The sequence below is a fragment of the Manis pentadactyla genome, chromosome 13 (genome assembly GCF_030020395.1).
Source record: "Manis pentadactyla isolate mManPen7 chromosome 13, mManPen7.hap1, whole genome shotgun sequence".
Lineage (NCBI taxonomy): Eukaryota > Metazoa > Chordata > Mammalia > Pholidota > Manidae > Manis > Manis pentadactyla.
Window position 1 is genome coordinate 11,630,287 of NC_080031.1, and position 17,113 is coordinate 11,647,399.

A 17,113-nucleotide genomic window follows, 5' to 3' on the forward strand; every position below is an offset into this window, starting at 1 on the left:
CATGTGTTACAAATTCCAATCTGAAATATTTGTGGATCTGTTCCTATTATTTCTTCTTACTCATGATCATTTCTTATGCTAGGTTATCTCTTACTGTGTGCTGCTCACTATACTTAAAAAATTATTCCTAGGAATAAATAGGGGCCTGCAATGAAGACACCTCCTTCCAGAGAAGCTGTGCATTTGCTTCTAGTAGGTACTTTTGGGTAGTACCCCTGTGGAACCACTTTAGATTAAGTCCAACACTTGAGGTTTATTGTACTATCCAGGAAATAGGAATTTGAGCTTTAGTCTGTAAGATGGTTTGTTCAAGGGTCCAGAACAATAATGACCAGAGTTTTTGGTTGTATTAACCCTGAAGAACAACACATGTATTTCAAGGCTCAACTATAGCATGCATGCATGATCCACTGCTACCCTGAGGACATAGCTATCAGAGGGTCTCTGCCTCCTTTGTAGGCTGTGGGTTTAAATTTCTGTCCCTTTCACCCCAAGAGGCCCAGTTACTGGCATGCTCACAGGGTGAAAGCCCCCATTGTCTACTTACTCTCTGAGTCCTGCTTTCCTTTTAACTTTCACTTGTTAACTCCACACTGTCTTGGTAGCTCTTTGGATCTTTTAAGATATTTTAAATATTTTCTAGTATTTTCAGTTATTTTTTCATTGTGAGGAATAGTCCAAATCTTTTGTACCATTTTGTCTCAGTTGGTGTTATTTTTCTTTGAGTAATTCAGTATGTATTTACTGAGAACAAGGGTTGCTCATATATAACCTAGTTTAATTCATAGAAATCAGGAAATTTAATATTATTATGACTTTTGGACACCATGATAAGTAGAGGTTTCTATAGGGATGGAAATGTAGGGGGTCAGAGAGAAGGACCCACAATATTGTTTAAGCTCATAAAAGGTTAACACCTACTTTGTATTCCTCTTTGTGGTCTCTGCCCTGGGGGATCACTTTACTTTGACAAATGCAGAATGATTTAAAAGTACATCCACTTTAAGCTCGGGCTGACCCTGCAACTGGCTAACTGAAAAAGAAGTCTCTGGAGTCTGTATTCTTTAACTATGCGGAACTTATTGGAAAAGAAAAGAATGTTGAGATATCAGATGAGGGAATAGGGAGCAGAGAAGAATGGGTAGCAGGGCAAGGACAGGAGGGGTAAGATAAGATATTTGAGCATCCTCTCTGACACTTAGAGGCAGATGTGATTAGTTATTGGTTGGGGAGGAAATTAAATATAAATTGAGCCTAGTGGGGTGATGGAAGATTTTTTTTTACTGCCTGAGTCACAGCAAGAAGCAAGGCACAGGCTTCTAGATCTTGTTGCAGAAAGATAGATTGTGGCAGCATGTTATTTGCACCCTGATCCCTTTGGAGAAGGGGTTCATAGATGAGCACTTGATCTTACACCCTTGAACCATGTATTGGAGTTTTCCATCTGAAAGAAGAGAGAGGCCGTAGTGAACAGAAGGCTTCCTCCTCCACCCTTGGCCTTTATCCATGGTGCCAGTGTGCCCTGCAGGCACAATCAAGACCTCCAACCTGTGTTCTTCCTCCCCCTCCCCTGCTTCCACCTGCCTCTCTGGCCTTTCCCCCTGCTGTCAGATGCCCACTCCCTTTAGTGAGGGACCAGACAACACAGGGAAGTCGGTCAGTGTGGTCTGCAGGATGGAAGTATCCAAGATCCCTTGTAGGGATAAGGAGTGAGTATAAAGGTAGAGAAGTGTAGAAATATACTCAGGTCTGGTAACCTGTGAACACAAATGGGTAGACAGTTGTTAATTAGTTTATTAGTTCAGTCTTTATTAAGTACCTATCATGTACTGGACATTGTGCCAAGTACTAGGAATATATAGCCATGAACAAGATAGACACAGTCCTGAGTTTGCAGTCAATGTCTCAATGGCTCAAGGAGCAACTTACACATTTCTTTAATAGAAAGACAGCCTGTCTCCTTTTAAGATACTGTAGGGCCTGCTGAAAAGGGCCTCTACCTCTCTGTCAGTAGCTGGAATTGTCTTTATTCTTGAAATAGTAAAGTTCTCCTGAATCTCCAAGTTTCTGGGGAATCACAGCTTGAACCCTCCTTAGGCCCCAGGCACCCCAACAGTACTTCCTATCAGCACTCAAGTTGGTTGATACCTTCTTTGGCAAAGACTGCCTCATGGAGTCCCCACATACCTTTAAAGATCTTCTTTAACATGCACTGCTGGGAATTCTGAGTGGAGCAGACTCCCTCTCCATGAAGACATTTTCCTTGGTCATTCATATAAGAGCATGTGTGGCAATTAACTACTGGGCCTGAAAATTTAAGATAATTCTGATAAAATTCCCTTATGGACCAGAGAGGGATGATGGGCAATATGGTACATCCCATTTCATTTCATGGTTCTTTTTGGGGATCTGAGGGACCTGTGTCTGACAGATCTTATTCTCTCTTCTGTACCAGAGGAACTTCCTTTGTTCTTACTGACCCATCTATGATTTTCATTGCTGATGAGTTTCAAATTTATTTCTCTAACACTGACTTTTACAATAATTCATATCTCCAGTGGCATCCATGTCCTTCCAAGGTCATCTAACTATAAATTCTATTTGAATTTCATTCATAATTAGATGTCCTTGTACCCTGTCTAAAAAGTAGCAAAGTAGAACTTCTCATATGACCTGCTCCCTCATACACCCACTTAGCATAGGGCATGGCACTTGGAACAAAATTTGATTAACAAGCTAGTTAGAATGCTCTAATGTTGCAAATGCTGTAAAGAATCTGCATATTCTCCATTTTCAAATTGACCTTCAATAAGGTCAGTGTGTCACAAAGGGCATTTTCTTTGAAATACTTCCATATTGTCTCTTTTACTATCTCCACTGCCAAATCCCTAGTTACAGAAGCATAAAGAAGTGGAAAAAATGTAGGCTTTTGAATCAGATCTACGTTTGAATCCAAGTTTTATTATTTTCTAGCTGTGTGACTGTCTTGCCTGAGGGTTTCAGGCTCGGGCAAGTTCAGTGTGGGTTCAGTGAGACTGAGAAATGGCAATGGAACATTCTTGGGGTAAAAGGATTTATACCTGGCTTTATTCCTTGCGCAATAGGTCCAGCACTAGAATCACATCTGCACCCAGCAGCCTGCGGGTCTGTAATCCACCTCCATCTCTACCTCTGCCCAGAGCCCTGGGCAGAACTGTGTATAGTGACTCAGTCAATAACAGCTTATTGCCCATGGGGTGGGAGGGCAGTGGAAGTATTAGCCTAGCAGGAGGCCAATTATATCATCAAGTGGTTTAGAGTCAAGTGAGGATCCTTGCCACAAGAACTTCCATTTTCCCCACAGTGACATCAGCTTCATTTCTCTCATCTGAAATCTGGAATACTGCTACTCGTACAATGGGGTGAAATATGAAGTATTTATGTCTGGTAATAACTTGACACATCAAACCTTGGATCTTGTTTTACTTCCTTGAATAAGCCCTTTTTAGTAAGAGCTGAAGAATTGTCATCCTGGGAACTTATTTCTGGGTCTAACAGGCTGCATACTTTATTTTCCATGTTCAAACAAAGAGAAAAACAGAACCACCAGCTCTAGTGCTAGACGTCTCTTACAGGGTTTGTAAAGCATTCTAACATAGTTTGTTAAGAGGCAGATTTAGCATGAAGCTCATGGAGATTAGTCTTCCATAAGCACCCTCCAGCAGAGCAGTGGACACTCATATTCATAATTTCTTAGGTAGAGAGAAGATGGAGGGACAGCTGGCATTCTGTGCTATTTTTCTTAAAGAGAGCCTTCAAATTGCTTAGCCTTCAGTACCCCCACAAAACCTAGATCCTACCTTCTCGTATTATTGTAAAGAGATAGAATCTTTAGGATTCTTTAGCTATTTGTGAAGTGTTTGTGAACTATTCTTTCTTCTACTCTAAAACTGGGTTTCTGATGTGTTGCCTGCTTCCCACCTGCAGTCAAGGACTGGCACACATCCAAATATGGCTCACCTGAAAATGTGCTTGATGGTGGACTGCCTGAAAGCTGTTCACTCACTGGCTTTTCACCTGGGTCCTCTTCACCTGCAGGCTGTTCACCCAACGACTTTTCATCCAATGGCTTTTCACCTGAAGGCTGTTCACCTGCAGGCTGTTCAACTGACAGCTTTTCACCTGCAGGTTGTTCACTGGAAGGTTGTTCACCAGAAGCATGCTCACCTGCAACATGTTCACCTGGAGCATGCTCACAGCACACTCATCTAAGCATGTTTGTGCAAAGCATGCTCATCTGAAGGTTTCTCATTTAAAGTGTTCTTACCTGAAGAGAACTCGTATAAAGCCTCAGCATCTGAAGGGTTTGCAGGTGAAAAGTACTGACCTGAAAATTGCTGAACTGAAGCTTGATAACTCATAGAGCCAGGAGGCTCATCAGGCTGACCTGATGCTCCTGGGATGGAAAAGAAACACAAGAGAGATGAAGGTGACAGAAAGATTGTCCACAGTAAAGGTCACTTTCCTATGGAGTGAGGCAATGCGGGATTCATAGGTTTCCTGTGGGCCTAGATCAGGCACTGAAGATATTGCAGATGTTGGAGGACACCAGCGAATTACCCAAGAGATCATGAAGGACAGGTATATTGATAAAACACACAGAGACCACCTCTGGGATTGAAGGGAAGTATTTCAAAGTCCACGATATTAAGAAGTGCACAGGGAGCCCACTCATCCATGCACCAAAAGCACCTGAAGGGAAATAATGTGCCTCCCTGCATCAGGAAATGAGTGCACCATCACTCGTGTAGTAAGAAGTCTACCACCAGCCCTGCCTTCAGTTTCTCTGTGGGTAAAAGGCAAGAAGAATGGAGGCAGAAGAGGGACAGAGAAAGCAAGTCCGTTCAATAGCTGAGTAATTCTAGCCAAAGTTGCGAGTGGGAGATTTTAACCTTTGGGCACAATAAATTTTAAACTGGAGATGACAAATAGCTAGTAAATCCACAAAAATTATCAGAAGGAATTAAAACACCTTTATTTGGCAAGCTTCAGTTCTTTTCCTCACTTGCTCCCCAATTCATGTAGGTTAGGAGTCAAAGCAAAGTCGCTATCAATTATTAAGATAAAAAATTATTTGCTTATATATTTCTCAATTGAGATTCCTTGTGACACACCCATTTACACCCACTTCATGGAGTCGTCATTAGTATTCAACAAGATAAACTGAAATGCCTAGACTATTACCTAAGTGCTTCATTAATTTTAGTTTTCTCTTCTCCCCATCTTAGCTGGGAATTAATAAAACTCTTAGCTGGTCACTCTCTTCTGGTCATCACATCAATGACTGTCAGACAAACATTCCTTAAGAATGACTTTCATTTTATTTAATCTAGCACCAAACAATTTGATAATTGCTCTTATTGATTTTTATATAACAAAATATATTTTATTAAATATATATTTATTATTAACATTATATAAAAGTATATAAAATAATATATTATGTTGGTGTATTATTGATTAAACTGAATAACTTAGAGGAGGGCAAGTAGAGGATTAGTACTGAGTTATTAATCCCAGCTAAAACCTGAAACCTCTGAGGCTGATACAGTCAAGGCCCCAAAGTTCCCTAGCTCTGCAAGAGTCCTGCCATAGGTATACATATTCTGGGTGATTTGCAGCCCTTATAATCAATGACTTTCTGAAAGACTAGGATTAGAATATGTTGATACAGGAGAGGTAAGATTTTAGTAAGGTTTTTAGGAGGTTTATATTTTTTAAAGTTGTTGCAGAAATATTATCTGCTTGACCAATTCTTCAATAGTTAAGTTTTAATAAAGAGATCTTTCTGATATAGAAAGGAGGCTGGAAAAAGCACACTAATTTCTTAGTCATTCTTAGAGTTTCTGACTCTGCTTCTCCGTGTGTCTGGCACATACTACCATCGTTTAGTGATATATCTACCTTTCTGAGTCAACTTTTTGAAAGTCTAAGAAAGCAAAAAACAAAATCCCTGAAAACCAATATTACAGAAAGCACTTTGTCATTTAATCAGCAGTTCAGATCTCATGGCCTCTCTGTTCTAGAGGAGAAAAAAAAAGGAACACAGCCCACGATGAGTGAGGAACCTGGAAGAGGAAATACAGGTAACTGGATGGATAGAACACAACCATGAAGGAGAGGCTTGTAAGGTCTCTGGCCCATAGCCCTGTTGTGTTGTGAGATGGCTTTCTGGGCACATCACATTCCTCTCTCCTTGCCACATCAACTACATAAGGATGTCTTGTGCTCATTTCACTGGGACAAACCACTGGACTTCCAGAAGCCCTGGAGCTATCTTATCTCACAGAGCATCAAATACAAATGTTGAGTAGGTGAAAAGAAGTAGGAACCAAGACAGCAGGCCCCTGTGATGGCAAAGCCATAACTAAGAGGAATTAACTGATTCAGGGGCTCTCAAAGTCAAATTTGTTTAGCTAGTCCTGATTCTGAGTCAGAATGGTTTGGGTAACTAAGGTAATGGCCGAGGGCTGAAACACCTGAAGAGGCCGCCTACATATCCACCCAGAGCCAAGATAGAAGGCTTACCTCTGGCTGATCCAAGCAGGCAAAGACTCACGAATAAGAGCAACTTCTTCATCTGAATTTTTGGAAAGAGGGGACCCTGATGTGGGGCACCCAAGAGTTGTGAAGAAAAACTGAGCAGAAGCTCTCAATGCTAAGCCACAGCTTCTGAGAATTCTAGAACCTCAGAAACAACCCCGTTTCCTCACGATGGGTTGTACTCTGAGGTTCTTGTTCAGGCAGCTTGCTCCCTAACAACCCATGGCAAGTTGGGCCAGTGAAAGCTAATTGCCGTGTGTAAGGTGGTGTGTTGGGGCTCTGCCCTACCTTAAAAAAAATCTTATCACTAAAATAACATGTACTCTTTGTAATAAGTTCTAAAAGCTATCTCTTTTTAGAGTGTTCTTGACTGCAAAGTGTGGTTAGCTGGTTATTTTCTTTTTGGCACTCTAATCCAGCCTTCTTTTGGCCCTGTACCCACGAAGGCTGACCTCCATTGACTTGATTACCTGAGTGCTGGTTGGGTTCAGGGTTCAGATTGGGTTCAGCCAACGGAAGATTGGAGGGGGAAATAGATACACACACACAAATATACAGAGAAACTGAGATTGAAGTATTTGTTCTTCCTATTCCTTGCCTGCTGTAGTTCTCACACTAGCTGAGTCTCTACCTGACAGAGCTTCTCCCTATTCCACGGCTCCAGCTCTCAAGCAGCCTGTGGTCATATGTTTTTCTTCCCCAGCCCCTTCAGCCTAGAGATGATCATGGTTTTGAAATTGAGCACGTTTTTCTTCTTCAGCTCCTTCAGCCTAGAGAGAATGATTTTGAAACTGAGCAATATGTCTTGGTATTTCTCAGACTTTTCTTTCACGACAGGCCCCATGCCCTCCGAGACAGAGTGTGGGAATTGGACCAGATAGTTGATGGTGATTAGGCAAATGGGTACTTGTGTGAGCAGAGGAAAAGGTTAGGCAAGAGTAATAATAGTTTTGCTTAGATACAAATCTGTCCCAGAATGTGTTTCCCCTCTAGAGCTATACATAAAATCTTCATGCATGTCCTTGAGTTGTTTCAAGGAGCTGGGACCCCACCAGATGGAACCGAGGCCCACCACAAGCATGAAGACCTCAGACTAGTTAGAGCCAGAAGACTGATGATTAAGATTCCCAAAATACCTCCTGGTGAATTCATGCTTACCCAAGCAGATGTCCATGAGCTGATCATGCATTCCGAGATCCTTACTCCTAGTTTTCCCTTTAAAAACCCCTTCTTGTAAGCCCATGGGGAATTTGGGATACTGAGCATCAGCTCTCCATTCTCTTGGTGCTTTGTAATAAACGCCTACTTTCTTTCACTAAATCCTGGTGTCAGTGTTTGGCTTGTTGTGCATTGGGCAAACGGACTAGTTTTGATTGGTTAGGTTAACAGTTTCTTGCTGTTCCCCAAACCTGGCTGCCCTTACTTTCCTTTTCTTGTTTCCTTAACCTGGCTCACTTCTGTAAGTCTTTTCATAAAGGTCTATATCAATCATGGTTTTGGCAGGACACAGATGGAAACATGATGTGAGCACAGAACAGGGATCAATAAGGGATGGTTGAAAACTGCTTCTTGAGCTGTAACTAGTACCAAGGGGGTAGCCAGGCTGAGAAGGTGGGTGGTAAGGTATCCTCTTGAACTAGAGCTAGGGCTTTGGGGGAGCTGGGTGGCAGAGATCTCCTAGCCCTCATCTCCTACTTCTTCCCTGCCCACCTCTCCTAGACCACTTTGTTATATGTACTACTGAATGCTAGATCTAGAACAGATGTTTATCACTGTTAAAATTATTTAATGTTTGATTGGAGACTGTTGAGAGTTGGGCTTGGGGTTGATTGATGATTGTGCATTGAGTCCCCTATGCAGAGTTTTATTGTTGTTAACAACCATATGATCAATAAATATGAGAGATGCCCTCTCAAAAAAAAAAAAATATTTAATGTTTGTCTCCACCATTAGACTCTAAGGCCCTTGAAAGCAGGGTCCCTGTCTGTCTTGACCACTGTTGTATCCCCAGGACCTAGCAGCATGTTTGCCACATCACAGGCACTTCATTCACTTTCCCTTACTGAAGGGATGAATGAATTGCTTATTCTGGGCCTCTCTCTGCTTCATGGAGGAAAATTAGGAGCCCCAGAATGGGCTGGCTGAAGATTCTGGGTCAGTTGGAGAAAGCAGGATCATCAGGAATCAATAGTTACAGAGGGAGGCCTATCCTACTTAGCTTGAGTTGGAGGACAAAACTAGGATTTCTAGGTCTGTGGCTGGGCTCCTTTGCAACAGAGAAAGGCGTGAGAGAGCATGCTGTCAATAGTTCCTTTTCTTCATGTGGAGTTTGGAGAAACAGCTGTGGGGTATGACACTGACCAGACTTTTGTTGACAGAAGCAGAGGAATTTAGTAGAAAGGAAGAGGTGTTGTCTGTACTACCTACCAGTTGTCTGAAGTTTGGCGCCACCTCTCTTTGCAAATATCAGAACTTTCTGGGACACCCGTGCCTCATCCCTTCCCAGGAGTCACAGTATTGAAAGACAGGACCTTAAAGCCTGAATGTTCTCTCCTTAAAACCTCACCCTTCAATTTTTTCCTCCCTCCTTTCTTAGGGTTGGCTTTACAGGACTTTATCCCAATCCCACGCAGGCTGGCTTTCCCTAGCTTTCCCAAGGCTCTACTTTGGAAACCTCCCTTTCTCTAGTAGTGTGGCATTTTAAAGCCAAATTTGTGAGTATGTGAGGACATCATATAAGAAAACATGTGGTGATAGGGAATTCACTGTGGAACTTGAAGAAGCACTCTTCAAGCTAAGACATCTAGAGGTGTTCAAGTCCCTGCCTCCTTCCTCTGCCAATCTCTTCTATCCTAGATAAGCTGGTGTTCCAGTTTTCACTGCCCTTAAATGCACCAGAGAATCAGCCAGCTCAACCTCTGTCATGTTTGTAGCCTGGTTCAAAAAAATGAGCTAAGCCAGAGTCTTCTCCCGGGAATTTGCAGTTGGAACACAGAAAGACAGAAACAACTATGGAAAAGGAGTTAAAATGTCATTTAGATTCATTGCTGAGACCAGTATTTGGGGCCAAAAGGAAGACGAGGAATCTGAGAAGTCCAGGAGAGAGTAACAGAGAGAAAGGAACACAGAAGAGATGAGAAATACTGTGCCTCATTCAGTTCACCCTAAATAACGGGGAATTAAATAGATATACATGTATAAATACACACTACCCAGACTGGGCTATATGGAGACCTGAGCAGGTGGTTCTGGGTTCATAACAGTTCTAGTAATGGTTATCTTGTGGGCCTTAGTTTCTTCTAGTCCTGCCTAAGTGCCTACTGCTCTTGTTCTAAACTCACTTTCCTCTATTCTGTTTGGTGTCTTCTGCTTACTCATAACTCCTACTGGTTCATAACTTTTGCTTACTTGTAGTTTCTGAATGTTCATTATTTCTGCGGACTCATAACTTCTGTTTATTCAGGCTCATGCTTCTCCTGGTGTGTGCCTTCGTCTCCCCTTTGGCATTAATATGTGCTGTTGACTCTCTTTACGTCCAGTTTTCAGAAGAGAGAATCTCAGTGGTTTAACTTCTCACTCTTATCCCTTTTGCACAAAATTCTAATGCCAGGCTTCCTCGCAGACCTGTATTGCAACGCACAGTAGCTGTGGTAACCATTCTGAGCTTCCCAAAAGTAGGGGTGGGAGTAAAGTACCATCGGAAGGCATGTTGCTTCATCTGTGCAGTGCTGCTTCTGCCAGTGAAAGGCATCAAGACCGTCTGCAATCTGTCCCAACACATACTTCCTCATTCTCCTCTCTCTGCTCCTCTCCTTCCCTTCCTCCATCCTCATCCTAAGCTCCATCCCAAGCCACATTCATGAACCTCTAGTTATTTTCTGAATGTGCAATGCTCTCTGCATTTTCATGGTTCCCCTCCCCCATTTTCCTGAAATTGTACTTCTCCATCTCATTTTCCTGATGAGAATTCATTCTTTTTTTTTAAATTTTTTATTAAGGTATGATTGATAAATACTCTTATGAAGGTTTCACATGAAAAAACAATGTGGTTACTACATTTACCCATATTATCAAGTCCCCACCCACACCCCAATGCAGTCACTGTCCATCAGTGCAGCAAGTTGCCAGAGATCCACTATGTGCTTTCTGTGTGATACACTGTTCTCCCCGTGATCCCCCAAACCATGTGTACTAAACATAATACCCCTCAGTCCCCTTCTCCCTCCCTCCCCACCCACCCTCCCACACCCCTTCCCTTTGGTAACCACTAGTTCATTCTTGGAGTTGATGAGAATTCATTCTTAACTCTTCACACACTCTCTGGCAAGTCTTATCCATGTCAATCACCACCTACAAATGGAAGACTCCCCATATCTACCAACTGGCCCACAGACCTTCCTCTTAGTTCAGACCCATGTATGCAACTACCAGCTGGACATTTCTATCTGGATATCCCACAACACCTCAACACAACATGTGTAATACTGAATTGATCCTCTGTGCCCCAGACCTTTGTTTCAGCCCCTGACTTCTCCCTTGCCCTCGTCTCACATTATACCAGTTTTACCTCTAACTAGTTCTTCAGTGTATCAGCTCCTCTTGACTCCCACTAACATAACCCAACTTGAGGCTCTCATCTTCCTCTCCTGGATTACTGAAACAGTTTCCTCTCGGTCTCCATTGTCCTCATCAGATCTTCCCTTTTTCTGTTGCCAAAACTGATTTCTAGAACTAAAATTCTGAGCAATAAAGTTCCTCTTCATCTTCTGCAGAAATTTCACATAAAGCTATCCAAGATCAGGATGCTCCAGTTTCAGCGCCACAGCCTTACATCCCTGCCAACAGCAGAGCATGCAAACAGAAGGTTAGACATGTCTGCACAGTCCCTTCAAGACAGTGCTTTCTTGAATATTGCATGAACCCAAGAAGGAGAGGTCTGTTCAAAGGCGGGGAAATCTTCTGTTTGGCTATCTATATAGATCTGTTCCTTCTGTGACATATCAAGTCATCTAGGATAGACAGGTGATATTATCATGGAATTACGTGAGTAAAGGGGTACAGTGATTTCTCCCTTTCACTTGACCAGCTTTTCATAATTGTGGCTCAGTAGTGGTGTGCTGGGGGCTACTTGAACTGGCTTCCTGAAATCTGATCATTAAAGTTTCAGAATTTTACAAGCAGGTTGTTGAACATGGATATTATTAAAAATTAACATATAAGCTGACAAATTATATTAGAAACAAAGATAATAAATACTCAAAACCTGATCATTTCTTAATTTTTTTCCTGCTATCTGTGCTGTTAAGGTTTTTTATTTCTATTGTACTTGTTTGCTGGAAATACTATATAATGGGCACATCTCAAATCTCCATTCAGTGCTGTCAGCATGGTACCTTGAAACTGCCATTTACACCATGGAAATCTGCAAATGCTACAATCCAGACTCTTCCCACCCTTTCTCACCACATAAGCCAGTTATTAACGTTTACCAGCATCCTTCTGGTCTAAATCCATGTACTTGCAACCTGGCAAAGTTGTCCGATTTCTCTTCAGGACAGTATAACACTTTGCAAATTTCTTCAGCATAGGAATTTATATCTGACAGGACAACTGATAAGTGTTTTTAAAACTAACAGCCAGGAATTCTGCTGCGCTTGTAACCAGATGAGGGATGATAATGTGCAGTAAAGGTTGGGACTGATGTACATAGTCTTTGCCTAGACTGTTATCAGTAACCTTTATACAGGGGCCTGCACTCCCCTGTATCCCTGGAGTTCTGCCACCTTTGTGCTAGCTGAGGTCTTGCCCTGGAATGTTTCCTGAGGCTGGAGCGTTGATGCCCAGGACTCTATCTTCACTGGGTGCAACCTCAGCCGTTCCTCCTCTCACTCTTTGGGACTTCACTGGAGAACCAAGCTACCTTCTTGTAAATGAGGGTAGGGAGGAGAATACTAAACAGCACACAAATGAAATACCTCATTAAGTTACCACAGTACATAACCAGTTCTTGTGTTTATGTCATATAACAGAGAAGAGGAATATAGTGAAGTGTTTATTGGCAACACTGGCTGGCTGGGAGGCTCCCAGATTATTTGGTTCCCTGCATGGAGGAAAGAGGGAAGATTTAAGGTAGATATTTCAGGAGCAGCAGCAAGGAATCCTGGTTGGGAATGAGGATGCAGAAGTTGCTGCCAGGACTGCAGGCCACATGTGGGGGATGTGTCTGGGAGATGCTGTCTGCTGGGATCAGAGCTGATTGACAAGCTTTTTCCTTCATGAGTCTCACTGATATCAACTCACTGATAGCATAAAAGGAAGGGTTTTTTACTCTTTAAAAAAATGCATGCCATTGCTTGGTAAACATAAAGACTTACTCTACCATAAGGAAGGAGGCCCCCTTTAAGCCTCCTTGATGATGGCTGAGAAGGGTGTTGACTGCTTTCTGACACCTCCATGTGCCGACATGATTGTGTCAAGTTCTGTGTAGTTTGTACTAAAAAAGTAGTTGTGTTTTATTTTTTTTTCAAGAGTATCATATTAATTATATTAATATATTTATTTAAATGATGCATACTCTCCCATCCTAAGATTCTGATGCTATCTGCTCCCACCCTAACTCAAGCACAATGTATAATGTTAGGTCCCTCAGCATCCCATAGGTGAAAATGAGTCTTGCCTATCTTTTCCAGGGTAGGAGGGGCTGTGAGTAGGACCCTGGGGTCGTCTCTGGCTTTATGGAGCTTGGACAACTGGACCCCCTGGAAAGAGGATTGTCAGGGAGAAGCTCCAAGGAGTGGAAGGAAAAGAACCTCCTAGGGCTGGGCTAATCTTAGTATAGAAAATTATTTCTGCTGAGACATGTCTATTCTTGTTCCTGATGTGGAGCTAGTGCAAGAGGCCTTCTGTGTCTAAAGGAGCCATCTCTGGCAGCAGGAATCCTGCCCTCTGGTCCTCAGACTCTAATCTGAAGGCTCTTGGGCCCCATCAAGACAGCTTCCCTGGCAGAGTGACAGGGGCAATGGAATCTGCAGATCTGGGTTTGAATCTGCCAGTTATCCTCTTTGTCACCAGGTACCAGTTGCTTCCTTTTAGTTTTCTCATCAATAAAATTGAGATATTAATAGCTACCATAAAAGGTTGTGTGAAAATTGAATGGAATAGCATTGTTCAAGAATTTAGCACTATGTCTGGCATTTCACAAGCTCTCAATCAATGTCATATGTTGTTTTGGGGTGGGGTAGGCCACACAACCTCCTCAGACTTCAGAGCTGGTTTGGGGAATCATTATACCCTATGGAGTAAGCTCTCCATTTTAGTGGGCTTCCTGTTCTCAAGTTGGGAGAAAAGGCTAATGCAGAAGGGCAGGGGATATGTACCTTCTGGGAGCCCTGTGTTTGGGTAAAGGTGGACCCAGGTGCAGAGGAGCCTGAAGCCAAAGCTATGAAACTTTTTCTCCAGATTCGTATTTTTAAATTACATTCATCAAGTATATAAACGAACAAAAATCTCTACCTAGTCTGGAATGCAGCTTGACTGGTAGATAAACCAAATCTGCTATTTTGGATTTAATGTTTTATTAAGCAACAGTCTAGGCACATATCTATTTCCATGAAATCGGGAGATTTCATGATCTGGACTCGCACCATGTTCAGAGAAGTAGTCGCCTTAAGTATGGCAGATCCTTGCAGGGGTGCCCACCCCTCCAGGTTCATCAGCTCCCCTGCATCTCACAAATCCTTTGGCTGAGTAAGGCGTCCCCGGTTCTCCCCTTTTAACGCTCGGGGAAATGAGACCAAGAGCAGCCCCGAGAGAACGCGGCTGGCGGAGGTGAAGCCCTTTGAGGCGGCAGGAACCCAGGACTCCCCTCAGGCCCCCTAGGTGTCTGCAGGGGCCGCCCTTGGCCTCAGCTCCCATTGGCTGCCCCTCCCAGCCGGCTATAAAGCCGGATTCTAAGGGGCTGGGCACCTGCGGCTCTCCTGCCTTCTGCTGCCTGGGCCTGGGCCCGAGATGGGGGCGCGCGTCCTGCTGGTGCTGCTGAGCCTCTCCTCGCTGCCGGGCTTCCTGCAAGGTGAGCCCCGCGGGGCGTCTGGGAGGACCGGGACGGGCCGAGCGCAGGTGAGCGGACCACACCGGGGCAGAGGCCATGGGCCGGAGGGAGGCGCGCGGACCTCACCTGCTTGGGCGGCCAGCTCAGCCCGCGCCGCAGCACACCCCTGCCCGCCTCCTCTCCCCTTTGCCTCCTCCACCGCCCTCCCGCCTCGGCTCGAATCCCCGAGACCCCGATTCCCCGCGCCTTCTTGCTGAAGGCCCTACCTTTGAGTTGGAAGGGAGCAAAGAAGGTTCTTTGTGGGCGGTGAGGACGAAGTTGCGGGCTGCCCCTGGGACCGGGAGGAGTGGCCCCGGGCCACAAGGTGGGGCCAGGCAGAGCCCCAGTGTAGGACTTGACCTCCCTCCCGCCACACAGCGCATCCCTAGGGGCAGAGAGAGACCCTGTGTGTCCCCAGGTGCAGACTCTGCACCCAGAGGCACGCACACGGCCCAGGCAACATGCCCTGGGCCGAGGAGCCCCCTGCCTCAGCACAGGCATCGCGCGCAGGGGACGGGTCACCGTCCCGCTGCTCCTTCCCGAGGCCGCCTCTCCCGACCGGCGGGAGGTGGGGCTGCAGGAGCCTCATCATCCTGGTTCTGCCTCTGCAGCTGTGCAGTGTTTCCAGTGTGAGCGGGTCAACGCCGGTGGCGTCTGTGAGACTGGGGAGAGTTCCTGCCGCACTCAAGGCAGCCAACAGTGCTTTCTGAGGAAATTCTATGAAGGTAGGGGGCGCCTGCCAAGTCTCCTAGGGTGACCTCTGCTGAACTTGGGGGAATTGTTTCTCTCTGGAGCCGTGGGGGGAGGCTTTACTCCCCTATAGAGTTGGGAAAGGGTCCTCCGGATCTAGTGCTGGCCTGCCACCGGCCTTACATGGGGCCTGTGGGGGGGAAAGTGCCTGTCCAGGGCTCTCTGGGCCCTTCTGCAGTCCCCATACGTGCTCAGGGATGACAGTCGGACTACCAACATTCCTCAGGAGCTTGTGTAGCATTTTGGGGAACTGGAGGCAGCAAGATGAGGGGTTGGGGGAAGGTGGCCCTTAGGGCCCCACCCCAGGCCTGCAGCTGGCTGATGTCCCTCCCTGCCTGACAGCCTGACTCCTCAGGACAATGAGCGGCTGGTTACTCCTCACTTGTTGAATCGCTCATTCACTCAGTAGGCATTTACTGTTTACCTCTTATGTGGCAAACAGTTGAACTTGGAAGACACAAATCTGAGAGGCTCTTGTCTTGTCTTTCTTCTTCAGGTGACAGGCTCCTGTATGCACACCAGGGCTGTGGGGATCTGTGTGTCTCCATGTCTATCTTCAAACAGAGTGATACGCTGGATTTTGAATGCTGCAGTGACACATCCTTCTGTAACAGATTTTAGAGACTTGGCCCTTCTTGCCCTGTTCCATTGCTCCTTTAGCCCTGTTCTGTGCTCCTGGAGCTTCAAAGGACCTGGCCATCAATCCCCAGCAGTGTCCAAGCCCTGAAACCCACTTCTCCGCAGCCACAGGCATTGCTGTTTCCATAGCTTGACTCACCAGAGAGACGCTCTCTCCTTCACATCACCCCTGCTCCCTCTGGGATTCTCCTGTCTCCTTCCCCTACCCTCTCTGTGCCTCCATGACTCCTCCTGCCCCTGTCATCATGAGCATGTAGCAAATTCTCCCTCTCCTTAACAAGTATTTTCTGTTTGCTACATGAGCATGTAGCAAATCCTCCCTCTCCTTAACTAGTATTTTCTGACTCTTAAACCCTGCAATTAGATGCAGATTACATAAAAGTGAGTAAGACCTGACCTCTGCCCCCAAGGTGCCTTCGGTTTTAGTGGTTCATTTTCTGCTATGCTGACCAAGTTCACAGTGGCTTCAGTATCTTGCCTCCCTCTTATTCATAGAACTTAGGGCTGAAAGGGTCTCATTCACCAACCCCTCTATTATACAATCACATACTCTTCCTCCATCATTCCCCCTTTCCATGTTCAGCCTTTTTCCTAATAAATCTCATGTGTTTTTAGGTCACTGTTGTTAGGAATTATTTAATGTTTCAACTATATGAGTAAAATTCATACTCAGCTTAGAAAAATTATAAAATTGTGGCAAAAGCAGACATCACCAGCATTCCCATCTCTCATGTAGAGACACACCTTTTTTCATTTCCAGGCATATTTTTCCAGTCTATTAAAGCAGAAGTAGCCCATGATGTTTGAGTGTGTGTGTGTGTATTTCAATATTGTTAAAAAAAAAATTCAACTGAATAAATTTGAAGATCTAAGTCACTTTATTATGTGATTTATGAATCGGTCAGCATCCTGTCTAGCAAGTAGAGAGTTGTACGAAATGGAAGGTTTTTATAGACAGGAGGTGGAGCAAAAAGTTCTTAGCAAAAGAAAAGAAGGGACTGTTTCAGGAAAGGTCACTCTCCCTTTGGGGGAAGAACAGAGGGGTCTTATCATGCA

At 44.5% G+C, this 17,113-nt stretch overlaps 2 protein-coding genes across 2 annotated transcripts; one reads left to right on the forward strand and one right to left on the reverse strand.

The window, feature by feature from the left end:
- Positions 1-1,192: 1,192 nt before the first annotated feature.
- LOC118934673 (acrosomal protein SP-10-like) lies at positions 1,193-6,619 on the reverse strand. Its single transcript, XM_036930341.2, has 5 exons — positions 6,568-6,619; positions 4,269-4,435; positions 4,000-4,231; positions 2,188-2,307; positions 1,193-1,444 (listed from the first exon to the last, which is right to left on the reverse strand). Exons 1-5 carry the CDS (start codon positions 6,617-6,619, stop codon positions 1,320-1,322), a joined length of 696 nt encoding a protein of 231 aa, XP_036786236.2. The 3' UTR covers positions 1,193-1,319.
- Positions 6,620-14,074: 7,455 nt separating this feature from the next.
- LOC118934632 (protein PIP-1-like) lies at positions 14,075-16,802 on the forward strand. Its single transcript, XM_036930279.2, has 3 exons — positions 14,075-14,650; positions 15,280-15,393; positions 15,915-16,802. The coding sequence occupies exons 1-3, from the start codon at positions 14,590-14,592 to the stop codon at positions 16,037-16,039; spliced, it is 300 nt and encodes a 99-aa protein (XP_036786174.1). The 5' UTR covers positions 14,075-14,589; the 3' UTR covers positions 16,040-16,802.
- The last annotated feature ends 311 nt before the right edge of the window (positions 16,803-17,113 follow it).

Coding starts and splice junctions, on each gene's coding strand:
- LOC118934673 (XM_036930341.2), bottom strand. CDS start 6,619: ATGAAGAAGTTGCTCTTATTCGTGAGTCTTTGCCTGCTTGGATCAGCC. Junction 4,436..6,567: donor CCTGCTTGGATCAGCCAGAG/GTAAGCCTTCTA, acceptor TTTCCATCCCAG/GAGCATCAGGTCAGCCTGAT. Junction 2,308..3,999: donor ACCATCAAGCACATTTTCAG/GTGAGCCATATT, acceptor TTAAATTTTCAG/GCCCAGTAGTTAATTGCCAC.
- LOC118934632 (XM_036930279.2), top strand. CDS start 14,590: ATGGGGGCGCGCGTCCTGCTGGTGCTGCTGAGCCTCTCCTCGCTGCCG. Junction 14,651..15,279: donor GCTGCCGGGCTTCCTGCAAG/GTGAGCCCCGCG, acceptor CTGCCTCTGCAG/CTGTGCAGTGTTTCCAGTGT. Junction 15,394..15,914: donor TCTGAGGAAATTCTATGAAG/GTAGGGGGCGCC, acceptor TTTCTTCTTCAG/GTGACAGGCTCCTGTATGCA.